The sequence below is a fragment of the Sabethes cyaneus genome, chromosome 1, assembly GCF_943734655.1.
Source record: "Sabethes cyaneus chromosome 1, idSabCyanKW18_F2, whole genome shotgun sequence".
Taxonomy (NCBI): Eukaryota; Metazoa; Arthropoda; class Insecta; order Diptera; family Culicidae; genus Sabethes; species Sabethes cyaneus.
The window spans coordinates 68,306,188-68,320,494 of NC_071353.1; the positions used below are offsets into that span (position 1 = coordinate 68,306,188).

General features: G+C 39.9%; 1 protein-coding gene across 1 annotated transcript; it reads right to left on the reverse strand.

Annotated features, from left to right (window-relative positions):
- Positions 1 to 246: 246 nt before the first annotated feature.
- LOC128740602 (uncharacterized) lies at positions 247 to 13,714 on the reverse strand. Its single transcript, XM_053836166.1, has 2 exons — positions 12,756 to 13,714; positions 247 to 2,171 (listed from the first exon to the last, which is right to left on the reverse strand). Exons 1-2 carry the CDS (start codon positions 13,598 to 13,600, stop codon positions 1,601 to 1,603), a joined length of 1,416 nt encoding a protein of 471 aa, XP_053692141.1. The 5' UTR covers positions 13,601 to 13,714; the 3' UTR covers positions 247 to 1,600.
- Between the last annotated feature and the right edge of the window lie 593 nt (positions 13,715 to 14,307).

Consider the following 14,307-nt stretch of genomic DNA (forward strand, 5'->3'; position numbering starts at 1 on the left):
GTTCCTCTCGTTTCGATGCCCACTCGCCGGATCACACCTTATATTAGTCTCAAGAATTTAGTTGTTGGTTCGAGATATGCAGTCAACGGTCACTTTAGCACTTCTTTTCGAGATTTCACTGCCAATAACCAAAAGACAAAAAAGATAACATATAACAGATTTGAGTTAAAATATGATGCGTCGATAAGTAAACTATTGGGGATTTCAAACCATTTAAAACAGACTACTGCGTTTTACCCAGGATATTTCTATTTATTTTTATCTTACTAATCTGTCTCTATTACTTAGTGTTTTATAGGACTAATATTCTGAATTATAACGACTACCCTAAATCGACTTTCTGTTATACTCAATAATTATTGCTGTTTGCAAGGAAGATTGTCCCATCAGCAAGTGCGTAATCGCTCAAAAAATTGCTATTTTAAGTTAAATCGTTTCGGTCTCTTCGGCGCACTTATTGCTTGGAATGTAACGAAAAAACGCACCAAGGATACCGAAACGATTTAATGCAGGATCGCACTTTTGTAAGCGATTTCGTACTTTGGATGGTACAATTGATCGGTGTTAAGTCAGAACGAACCAACTCCGGGGGCTCCGTAGCCGCAAGGTTATCGAGTCTGCTTTGACAAGCGAGTGGTCGTGGGTTCGAATCTTAGTAGAATCAAGCCATTCGATGTCGTGACTTTAGCATGGGTTTATTCCCAGGCCCCTCCATTTACCCCCTTCCTTCATGCTGAATTCTATATTTTACCCTCTGAAGCCTCTTGACAGTGCAAATGTCCCTCCTATAGTTAAGTGTACTGGTCAGAGGTACGAATGAGTCCTCGCCAGGGACGGCTATAATATGGGATAGTACTGGCAGCGAGGAATATGTGGGTAAAGTAGATCAAGCTTTGAAGGAAGGGTAAACCCCAATACACACAAGCTCGCATAAAACTTAATGAGCATATCGCTCATTCAATAGCGATTATAGCTAAAAGAAATGCAGTGCAGGTCATACAGCAAACACCCGGGCGATATTACAATAGATCAACTAGACTGGTCGCAGTAATGAGTCCACACATGGAAAAAAAACTGACAAAACTCTGATTTCGAGAAAAACGTGTTCAAAGTTTGCTGCTGCTGTGTAGTTCAAAGCTATCAATCTTTCGAAATCATTTCATATCTTTGGCTGTTTGCAACATTTATGTAATCTGATTAGAGTAAAATGTAGTTTAGGAAATTCTCAATCGTTTGCTGTCATTAACTTATTTTTTTAAATTTTGCGGCTTGGTCCGGTCTGATTTAACACCGACCAATTTTCCTTGCAATCAACAATAATTCAAATTTATTTTTGAGCGTATTTGCAGAATTCCTAAAAATATGAAAAATAAGTGTGCTATTTATTTCTACTACAACAAATATCACGAATTTTTTTACATACAGTCGTATTTCAATAACTACCTACTTGTGCACGAATTTCGCATACTTCTTCAGTTGTCATATTTACTGAAAAGAGTTTTAGATGTTGAATACTGAATACGTAATAGTCGAAATACGCGTGTTTGTACATTTCTTGGATAATTAATAAAAAATTATTACGAAAACAATAGACTAGAACCTATAAGTCTTGCTTTAAAATATTACCAACGTGATCGATCACAAATAAAGTCAACTCGGAGAGATCAATATCCGTCATAATTTGAAAACTATTAGTTGGGCTATCCATAAATGACCAGTATATTTTAAGCATTCCATATTTTCTTTCGCGTAACTCTATCAATTTTAAGAAAGAGTTTATACTAGTTACGAATCGTGTAATGAAGTTGAAACTTAATTTAGTATCGCAAATATTTATGCAGGGATTGAAGCTGAACCATTTGTGATGTTGCAATATAATAGCACAATTATCCGCAAAATACGTCACATCACTTTCTTTCTGCTGTTGGTATTTCCGCAGAAATTCTCCTGGGCGCTTAATGGCTGTCAGTTTACGATTCATTGATTCCTTAATATTAGTTTGGCCAACAATCCGATCTGGTAAGGCCTCTGTATTCGTGACCAGAGTGAAGACTCTATTGACATGATCGAATTCACTACCCATGATACCATCCTTTGTATGGCCAAGGTCAAATATGTGACCCAGTTCGTGGCACACTGATCCTATGGTAGTAGCGTAACATCCACCGTACCTGCAAGCGTTCATATTTTTAATATTTAGAATAAGGTGTATCTAAGGAAATTTAACTATAGAACACGCCAAAATACACTTAGATTATTTTGCAAATGTTGATGCGCTAACTTTGCGCAAACAATTTTATATCTCTAGTTGTTTGGAACTATAATAACAAAAAACAGTCCTGGTCTATTTTGTTGTACTAATGCAAGAAATATTTATATGACAGGTACTATTAACAGCCATATTCAGTTTTGAGCATGATGTGTGAAAATTTAAAGAGCTATACAATTGCACCGTGCATTTGTTATTTCGCTTATTTTTCAATATTTGCGGTTATTTATGCAATTCGGGATAGACCAACCACGTGTTTTTTGTCTTGACCTTGAAGTGAGGTCAGGCATTTACAATTAATATTTTTTGAAACTGTAGTTCTTTTACAGTTAACGAAGGTACAGTTTGTAGAAGAAAGTAATGAAAATTTTAGAGTGAGGGTGAAAGAACGGAAAGGTGAGAGGGGGGGGTTATTAGTAGCTAGGCTTAACAAGTGATCGTTGTGACTCCTACCTTTTGTCTAATACTGGAAGGTGCATGGGTCGAACCAAGCCATAACTTGAGATTATAACCGGATTCGAACCCACAACACCCGCCAGGGCATGTGGCTCGCTGGTACTAAAGTAACTTTGAACCATAGAGGCACTGGACAAAAGAAAACTGCACATCCCCCTTGTTAAGCGAGCGACTTATCTTCAAACTCCACCGTCAGGTGGGTTGGGTTATTTATAGACACAAATTGTGCCTCTTCCTCTTCCAGTTTCGTCCCGTGACCCGTAAGTAAAAACAAGTTAGATTAAACTTCTCAATTCGGTGGTTCGATTAAGCGTAGCTACCAATAGCCCACCCCCCCCTTTCCCACCAAGGCACACCAAGGCACGACTACTTGTTAAACGTAGCTACCAATAGCCCACCCCCCCTTTCTCACAAAGAAAAGCAGAATATAAAAGTAATACGGTATCATTCCACAACTCCCACGCAGAGGGATTCCACGCCAAGTGGTATTGGTACCGGTACCCAAGAGTTCATAAAAACAAAACACCTTTTCTTAGAAAACTCTGTTAATACTTATTTATTTGGGGTCCTATTCTTTAGTCCCCTCATCGCATTTTACAATTCCCATTTGATTTGTACAGTCACTCACCCGGAATCACCTAGATGAAGTTCAGAATCGCTCATTGTGCTGTCTTAGAAAAAATTTGCGTGAGGTGACCTTGAGAATAGGGCTCTTGTTATACATTTATATTCTTAGTCTTAACAGCAAAAATTGGAGAAATTCTTATCGTGCAAGTCGGAAGACCGGGCCCGTCGCAGGAATGCTGATGACTGTGTACTGAAATCTGCTTTCTTCAAGAACCCAACCGGCACCAGCGTGTGTCAAAACGCTCAACGAATTGGCGAGGAATATCTTCAGAATTCAGAATTCTTGATACATAAACCGCCCGCCGTAGCTCCAAAAGTTCTACTCTAATATGTACAGAATATTACTCAGAGTACAGAAAGAACTTGTTATCCAATCCTTGAGTTTCGAAGTAAGTGAATTTATTTCGCAGAGTTTTACGGAATATATGCCTAATCGAATTCCTTGAGCTTCTGAAGCCGTCCAAATTTTTATTTGTTACCCTAACTGCCGCCATGGGGGCCCTGGTAGCAGATACAGGTACTGCCACAAATACAGATAATTTTGCATGCATAAATTTGGGACCCATCAATTATTTCAGTTGCTGTGATTTCTGGCTCTACTAATGCTCCTGCATTTTACAATATTTATGTCATCTAAAAGATTAGCAAAGCAAAGCAAAGCCTAGGTGCTGCATTCCGTTATCGAAACTTGGCACTTGAATTGCAGGGCCTGTTGCTACGATCCTATTGACTCTAACAGCCTCTCCAAGTCGAGATTCGAACATACGACGACTGGCTTATTAGGCCAGCGCCATACCTCGAAGCCAACTAGGAGGCGATTAGATCGAGAAAATAAAACGCTCCGGAGAAAACGGTAGGCTCCAAAATTTATGCATGCACAAATATCTGTAGGGGAGGTCCCCCAGCACCGGACATGATGATTTTCATAGTTCAAATGGTGCACCATAGCTGATAATATGATAAAATCAACAAAAAAGACCAAAAATTAGCATGTGTATGTCAGAATCATTCATGAAAACAGAGATTTGTCTGTTTTTATCTACCGCCGATCGAATTGTTATGCTTCGGCTAATTTTCGGAACAACATTACAGCATAATTTGGTCGGATAAAATTTTGTTTTTCATGTATAAAATATCTTTTATTAAATATCTCCCAAACTCCATAGTTCATTTTTCCACAATGATATTCAATTAATTAAAAATACAGATTGTACTCAGTGTTTCCCGTTACCCAGTACCGGACACCGAGCCGTCCCCTACCGGACAGCAAAATGTTTTACCTGGTTCAGTCAAATTCTTGAATGAAATCAAGATTTCGCAAAAAACAGATTGAGAAGAAAGAAAACATCACTTACACCAAACCGGTTATCTTAAGTGTAAAAAAAACAAGGAAACCAGTTGATGATCAATTTTTCGAAGAAAACAGAGAAGCTTCGTATAATGCATAAAAACTGTTGATTTTTATTCAAAGCAATTTTCCAAACATCTTTAATCAACAAGTATGCAAGCAATAAGAGATTTTAAACATTTTGACGTGTATCGTTTAGAAATATAAGCCCGGGTTTTTTTTTTTATTAAAGAGATTTTAAAGGTTTTGCTTTCTTTTATTTTTTATTTATATTTTATTTAAGACACTTTACCACTGTTGTGGCATTCGTGTCTAACTTAAAACTAAAAGAATTATATTACATTTGGTTGTAAAGTTTTGTGTCTTTCAAAAAATTAAGCACTGTTTTTTCTTTTTCGTCATTGTTAGATAGAAGCTCTTCGATTGTAATACCCTCCATATTGTTGTTTCGACGGATATCTGCGTATTCCTGGCATTCTATAAGGATGTGTGCTACCGTTAGGAAAACCCCACAGCTATTACATTTTGGACGGGCGTCGTGATTAAGTAAATAAGAGTGAGTAAGGCGTGTGTGACCTATGCGGACTCTAGTGAGAACTCGTTGATCTGATGTCAGTGTATTTCGTTGTACTGGGTTTCACACGTCGTAGAAGTTTTTGTGTCTGAAGCCAGATTTCTTCCCAAGTATTCCGAATTTTACGCTTTATAACTCTCGTAGTGTCTTGAGCTGGGATGGGAATAGTTATCGGCACTTTTTTTCGTCCCAAGTTGGCGAGTGCGTCGGCTTGCTCGTTACCACTTATCCCCGCATGACCTGGAATCCAACAGTATGTAATATTGCGCATTACGGAAGCATTTTCCACTTTTTGGATCCACGGATGTTTTGAGCGACCTCCATGAATAGCATCGATACAGCTGGCAGAATCGGTGAGCACTAAAATTGGTCTATCTTCTTTTACTTCTTCAGTGGCTTTCCACAGAGCAAAAGCTTCAGCCGAGAAGACGCTGCATGCGTCAGGTAGGGCATAACAACTTGCTTCTGTTTCAGATACGATTCCGGCTCCAGTTTCACAGCCGTCCTTTGAGCCATCAGTGTAAAATAAGTTATGCGATGGGTATTTAGATGTTATGAGTTCCAGAAATTTCGGTACAGCAATACAACTAGGGGTGCCGGCTTTGACGGAGTGTCTTAGCGTGTTATCAATTCGTGGTGTTTTCTCGTACCATTTGCGATCACTCAGTCGTTCAATGCAGCTTGTATGAGGCAGCATGTACCCGGTGATGTTTTGGAAAAGTGTTGTTGCGCGTTTTATTACTGGAAGATTAGTGACATTCTGTTTTTTCTCCGACAGACGACATGCCAATTGTGCTAAGCGTTGAATTAATACCATTCGAAAAGGTAGACAGCCAGCTTCGGCCATAATGGATACGACTGGGCTCGTCCGAAATGCTCCAGTTGAGCGGCGAATCATTTCGTTGTATATTTTTCCTAACAGTCTTTCCATTGCGTCGATGTTCACGCTTGTGATACCAATCCCAAAGAGCAATTTAGATGTTATGAGTGATGAACCTACTTTTAGTAAAGCAGATCGCGCGCTGCGTTTGAGTTTGGAGCCGAGAATCCGGAGGATATTTAGTCGATTGGAGCAACTTATTTTAATTTTTGAAAAATGTTGTAAAAAATTTAGTTTTGAATCTATTATTACTCCCAGTATTTTGATTTTACGAACACGAGGAATTGGTACATGGTTAATCTTGATTGCTCTGCCCTTTTTTCGGTGTGCTATATTACAGATGTGAATGTGTTTTGATTTATTTGGGGCAATGGCAAAACCTACACTATCGGTCCATTTGGTAACTGCATTTACGGCTCTCCTCAAAAGAAGCCGAGTTTGTCTAGGGTCAGTGTGTTTAGCAATCAGCAATACATCGTCGGCATACAGCAGTACGTGTACATCACGTGAAATTACGGAGAAAATTGGTTGCATTGCCACGAGAAAAAGCGTCACTGATAAAATAGAACCTTGAGGAACTCCATTTTCAGCTTCACATAGTCTGGATACCGTCCCGTTGGCTGCTACACGAAAAGTCCTTTCGCTGAGGAAACTAGATATCATATTTAATAGTCTGCCGGTGATTTTCCATTTGATCAGATTTCGAATAATTCCAGGTCTCCACGTTGTATCGTAAGCCCTCGAGATGTCCAAAGATACCATTTCTGTATGGTGGTCATTTTGAATTTGAATCAGCGATTCCAGGTGTGCGAGGTGTGTGTCGACGCCCTTTCCCGCACGAAATGCGTGTTGGCGATGATCTATCTTGTTAGTGTCCTCTAGCTCGGTCATTAGTCGGCGGTTTATTATTCTTTCGAAAAGTTTACCTAGACAACTCAAAAGCGTTATTGGGCGGTATCCTTCCGGTTTGCTGCGATCACCATCTGGTTTGGGTATGGGAATAATGATTCCCTCCTTCCATTGTGCTGGGAACTTCCCGGTCGCCCAAATTTCGTTATACATTTCTAGCAATGCCGTTTTGCATACTACTGGTAGTTTTTGTAGTAGTAGGTAACTGATGTTGTCACTCCCTGTTGAGGAGTTGCCGCATTTAGATAGTGCCCAGATAAGTTCGTCCATAGTTAGATCGACGTTATATCGTTTAAAAAGGTTTGGCCGTTTATTTTTACAGATAATTTGTTTTGCAGATAAATTCTTCTTGAGGAATTTCTCATTATAGCTTTTATCTGATGACTTTTGTTCATATTCATCAGCTAGTGCATTAGATACGTCGTTCCCATCATTGGTAAATCCTGTTGGGAGATTTAGCGTAATTGTACTGCAATTTCTTTTACCGCGTAGTCGATTGATTCTGTTCCATAATTCGCCAGATGTACTTGTAGGATTAATACCTTCGACAAAGTCTTCCCAACTTTTAGATTTTGCTTCTTGAATGATTTTTCGACTAGCAGAGCGGGCTTCATGAAAGATTTGGAGGGCATTGACTTTTTCTGGATTGTTATTGCTTATTCGGCGAAGAGCTCGCAACGCTTTCCGTCGGGCTTTGACTGCTTTTTCAACATCTGGGTTCCACCACGCCACTGCTTTTCGTCCTGGTTTGCCTGTCGTTCTCGGTATGCTCTTTGTAGCAGCGTCTATCAGTTTGTAGGTAAATTCTTGAACGTTTAGACGGTCTCCTGGGCGAATACTGTGGCTTGTGATTTCTTCAAATTGGGACCAGTTTGCTCGTGCGTAATTCCATGTTTGTCGACGATTATTTCCGTCCGTAGCTCCTAGCGTATCGATTAGGATAGGAAAGTGGTCACTATCTGCACAGTCCGGTACTACCTTCCAAATAAATTTATCTGCCATTGAAGAAGAACATATCGAGACATCTAGTGCCTGCGTGTTACCAGAGACCGGGTCTATTCGAGTGTGTGAGCCTTCGTTGAGTATGATCATATCATGACGTACTACTTCTTTGAGGATGTTATAGCCTCTTTTCTGAGCTGTCGATACAGGACGAGCAACTTGGCTACCCCAAGCGGTATGGTGAGCATTTAGGTCACCAAGGAGTAGAGCTGGTTTCGGTAACTCGTTTAGCAGGTTGGCAAAATTGACACAGGCGTCTTTGTCGGTGGGCGGTAAATATACTGATACTACCGTCAATTTTAAAGGATAGTGAATTTTAACAGCAACTGCTTGTATATCAGATTTGAGCTGAATCCTTTCAAAAGGTATTTCGTTTTTAACAGCTAATCCTGCGCCTTGTCTGCCGTTTGCAGAGCATGGTCCTAACAGAAGAGTATATTTAGAACCAAGGAATTTGTTTGAGGTTTTATGTTGGACTGCATTTGTTTCTTGAAGACAGATCACTACTGGATTATAACGGCAGATCAGTATCTGCAGTTCCTCTCGATGAGTTCGAAGGCCACTTATGTTCCACTGAATGGCAAACGTTTTCGAGGTCCTGGGAGCTGTCACGTCAGATTCAGAGATAGTCGAAGCTGGGGAAGCAGGACGGGTTCCAATAGAAGTTGGGTCAATGGTATTACCGGAAACTATAGATGGTGGCCTTTGAGCCTTGTTAGAGACTTGCAATGGGGATGCGCTCTGGGATGGTGGTAGCGTCTCTATTGTTTGTACCTGATGCCTACAGGTGAGGCAAGCAACAAGTACTGTATTGGACGAAGAAGGACGTTGAAGACAATCAAGGTATTTTCGGCATCCGCTATTTAAGTTGGGATCAAGCATCTGCTGAGCTGAAACAAATTCTGGATCGGTAGTCTGATTTGTTTTAATCTAACGTATTTTACTTGCCTGGGAGCAGGGCAAGCTCCCCGCACCAGCAGCCGCCAAAGGAACATCAGCATTAACTGGATCATCTTTGGTCGGGGCCAGAGCGGGGAAAAAGCCCATTTTTATCAGTTTGTACAGCTTCGTTGTTGGTGTAAAGTTGAATTTTGTTTGATAATTCTTTATTGTAGTACATGGTCTGAGATTTCAGTAGTCGCGTTGCTTTTTGTGTTGGCTGGTCTAGGATTTAGAGTTTTCACAAACCGTTCGAAAGGATCGAGTTTATTTACCATATCTCCCATTTCATGATTATCGACCGTTGCCATATCCGAAGATGATGAACAAGGACTTATTACATTTTCCTGTGTGTTGGCAATTTTCAAAGGTGGACTACGACTTCTGTTCGTACTCGGAGATCGTTCTTTCTGTGTCTCGTCGCCGGTCCGTTTTGTTCTTGTGCGTTGATCCTTGCTATTATCTATACTGTCAAAATTATGTTTGTCCTGTTTTTTCTTTCCTGACTTAGACGCCTTTGTTTTTGTGTTATGCTGCAATTGTTGCCTTTGTTCGTATTCAAAAATTTTATGCTCGAGCCTCTCGATTTGTAAGTCCTTGTGTTTGTTTATTTCCATGAGTTGTGCGATTTGCTCATCCTTTTTACGCATCGCTTCTTCTAGTGCCGCCAATCTAGCTTGGTCAAGTCGAGATTGTGCAGCAGTTTGAGCAAAACTGTTCTTGTTGTTGTTTATTATTTTACGAGCCTCCGGGAATGAAATGTTCTGGTCTATTTTAGTTTGGATGATTTTCCTTTCGAGCTGGTATACTGAGCATGTACGGCTACTCGGTCGATGGGCGCCATTGCAGTTCAGGCAGTGCGCATCTCTCTCGCATTGTTCACCATGTTCTGGTTTTGAGCAGTTATAGCATACTTTGGGCTTAGAGCACTTTATTTTTGTATGCCCGTATTGGAAACAAGAATAACAGATCATGGGATTGGGATAGTATTTTCTTGTTTTCTCCACTGTTAATCCGATTCTAACGCGTTCGGGAAAAGTTGTTTTGCCAAATGTTAATATCAGAGCTGGTGTGTTCTTCGGTGTACCATTTTCGTAGCGAGTGATTCTTCGCACGTCGATGACGCCTTGATTTCGAAGATTATCTTTGATGACTTCCACGGACATTTCGATAGCCTCGATAGATGAGATGACACAACGGCACACATTAAGTATTGGATGAGGTTTGATAGAAATAGGCGTTTTGTTTCCATCCATCAGATGAGTAAGCATTTTTAATTTTTTGACCTGTCCCGGGTTCCTTACGAACAGTACATAACTGGAGCCTTGATTTTCGCTTTTTCCTCCCTCAATTTGTCCTACCGCATGTTCAATAGATTTTCCGATTATAAAAGGATTTTTTGGAAGCGTGGTCTCATCGTTGGTGGTCATTTGTAAAATAGTGATCTCGCCGAAGTCGTTTCCGGGATCTCCCCATTCGGGGAAAGTTCTGTCGAATGGTCTCGATAATCCACCGCTATTAGCGGCCATGTCGATGCCTTTTCAGATTCACCACGTTTTTCTCACTTTTAGGTTATGATTTCACTATTAGACAATAGGTGGTATGGAACAAAAGGCTGTACCTCTATTCAATGAGGCTAGGTTCTAGTAACTAGAAACTAAGAGAAAAACTAACTACTTATTGGCCTTTATCCACTTTTAGTGCTAAAAAGAGTCACTAAATTTTAGCAGTTGATCAACTACAGTGACCGCCACGCGCGATTTAAAGATGTATTATACGCTCTTCTTTGAAAACCACTCGGAGACAAGTGAAGCTCGACTTGCTCAGACGGCGGTATGAGCCAGACTCTTTTGCTTTCTGATTTCTGTTTCCGGTACTGGGAGACACAATTTTTAAGTAATGATTTTTATCGATTCCTCATTTGGCTTCTAAACTGGGTCATTAGTGATGTAAGTACGTGTCACCTATTTTTATTGGGAAATAGCCTTATTCTTCCAGTTAATAAAAACTGAAGTTATGCTAAGTGTTGATTTTATATTCCTATGTAAAAATCCTTAGGTGTCCGGTACTGGGGGACTTCCCCCTATTCATGGCAGCTCTGCCCTGCACCCGCAAGGTTACCGAGTATGCCTTGACAAGCGAGTGATCGTGGGTTCGAATCTTAGTAGAATCAGGCCATTCGATGTTAAGTGACTTTAGCATGGGTCCTCAAGCCCCTCCCCAGTAAACAATTTGGTTTGTATATCTCGATTGCGATTTCGTGAACAAAATTTTTGTTTCAAACAAAAAACTGCTTTTGAAATTTGCAGAATCGATGGCGACTAATTTCACCTTAAGCATTTATTCTTCCCCAACATAAATTTCACACCACGTACTGGCTCGAGGGGTGAATGAAGCCTCCTATCCAAGGGTAAATTATAACTAGTCTACGCACTTCCTGGCTGCTGGCTCTAGAGTGCGAGATTCGTTGAAATGTTGTAAGAAGCTTAAAAGGAAAAAAGGGGTGAAAACACCGACACTTAAAGCACGGATAGTAAACAGTTCGCTCGCTCTAAAGCAATAGGTACTGCAAAAACGAAATGCGGAAACAACACCTGGTACCTGGATGAATCACAATAGATCAAAATACTGGGCGTAGTGATAATATCCATACAACAAAAAAAAACTGCCGCAATCAACACGTGGTGAGCCCTCCCTCATCAACAATTTTCTCAATCTCCTTGCTGGTGTTAAGTCGTTGGAAGTCCTCCGCTTTTTTTCTATCAAAACGTTTTGCGCAGTTTTGGAAAATATTCTAAAATTATTACTCATCTTCAATGTTGAAAAAATTGCATAATTGATCAGAACCGAAAGGTGTCGGTAGCGGTATTACCGTACTTGAAAATCAGCCGGTAGTACTGATATTCCCGGTTCGTGTACTCCCGGTATCCCAGCTCTAATACCAATTGAAAAATTTTCACAAACGTTTGTGAAATCCAAAGTTTTAGTACAGAATGCAATACTTTTTACAAAATAGAGTAGGTCTTTGACCAAACCTCGTGATTTTAGTCATGACCTTGAAATGCGGTCAGGCATATAGGTATTAATATTTTTTTGAAACGATGGTTCTACAATTGATGAAGGGACGGTAAGGGAAAGTAATGAAGGATTTTTTTTGGGAATGGAGGGGAAAGAAAAAAAATCCTTCATTACTTTCCCTTACCGTCCCTTCATCAATTGTAGAACCATCGTTTCAAAAAAATATTAGAGTAGGGCTATCACTGGTAGAAATACTTAAATTGCCGCATTGGGCATATTATACTGGTATTTTACCCCACGCAGACGAGAAACACAAAATTTAAGTGCCTTTATTAGATAATTCCTTGCATATTTATTCTATCAATAATAACTGAAACTGGAATGAACAATTGCAATTGATTTTCAGCTCAAATACCAACATACATTCGTTAATTTGGGGGAAGTATAACGGAGAAATATTCATTTATTCTTAGGGGGATTACATTATATACTTTTCCGATATAGCGGATAGCGGTATCAAACTGGGGTTAGCAACGAAAGGCTGAAAATCATAAGGCTGAAAACTAAGTAACCCCTCCCTCTATATTAGGCCTTTCGAGGTTTTCAACTTTTCTATTTTCAGCCTTTCGTAGACAAATTTCTGGGAATTAATGCTTTCTAACCAATGGTTTTGTAAGAGAAAAACTTGTTTTTTTTTGGGAAATAGTTATACAATCATTTCAATAATACTTACGTATGCCGATGATTGCTGTCGTCCATTAAAGAAGCTCGGTTAATTTTTTTTTTATTCAAAAATGCCGGAACAATTTCTGGCAAACTGCTAGGCCACGTGTAAAGACAGCCAGTACCAAATAATGCTAAACCACCACCGCCAAGTGCAGCATGTCCTGTTGTGTGGCGTTTTATATTTTCGTAGGAAAAGTCGTTATTCGATATACCCTCGTAAAATGTACTGCTTATAAATGCAATAAATTTTTGTTTTTCTGACTTTAACAGCTCTGATTCAATAATTTCTTTGGAGAAATAGTTCCATAATTCTTGATCGGTCATCAGTCTTGATTCATCCACTGCTAGTGAACTATAAAAAGGAATGCAATCGCTGCCAACGGTGAACGTTTTTCTCCCAAATCCTCTCTCGAATAACTTTTCTGCATAAAGAGATTGCACTAACTTGATACCTAGATTAATCTTACGGCATGCATTCTGAATGTCATTATTTACTGTATCTGACTGGTAAGAACCATCGTGACCTTGGCATATGATATATAGAGGTATAATTGTATAGGGGCACGCAGATCTCTCAAAGCATATGTTTACTGCTACTTCATGTTCGCAATAAACTAGTGTTACGTGATTTTTTCCTTCTTTCAGATTTATCAACAACCTAAATTGACCTTTTTTATCATTAATAAATCGGACACTGCTGGAGGCTGGCCAATCAACATTATCGACTCGTACTTTCAGCTGACCTGTTTCACAGCGATTGATTATAACACCCTTGAGCAAAATTAGTGAATGTAAAAATTTATCATTATCTGAAACATTGACTAATTCGATGGAATGTAATAAGTCGCACATCTCGTGTAACTATATGCTAATTTTAACATGTAATATTTAGTTGTGCGAATTGAAAACAAAGTCGTCAGCGATCTGATGAAAAGTTTAAAATTTTATAAATATTGTGATTGTGAGGGCTCCGGAACCGGAGGACTGATGAATTCGCGTTGACGAACGTAAGCTGCTGCCACCTCCAAAAGTTTACTGTAGGGTAGAGTGACTATATACAGAGTGGCGACAAGTCATCCCAAATGTATGCAATGCGGTATTTCCAAGGTTTTTCTTTCTCTTTCCTGCATACGCGTTAGATAGGTCGTCTGCTCGATTGGAATGACACTGACAGATACCCCATAAAAAGTTTGACAGATGGCATTTTACGCGTCTACCGACAAAATAGGGTGCCTAAGGGTACCGCCAGAGTGCAAGCGACATGCGACGCGACGCGACATTTCTTGCTGTAGTTATATGCGCAGCCCTTTTTCGCCCGAAGCAGGACTGTGCATTTAGCAACATGAGAGCGAAGTCGTGTCGCGTCGCTGTCGCGTTTACTCTGTACGGGACCTAAGACATCAACCTACTAATCAACCTACATCGTTGGGTTTCGTAGGTAGGTTCATTTCGTCACCCGACTTATTGGCGAATTTAATCTGTTTTCGTAGGGTATCAATTAAATCGGTCAAAGAGTCGGTTTAGTTTGCAAGGATTAGTTTGTCAATTAAGTGCATCGA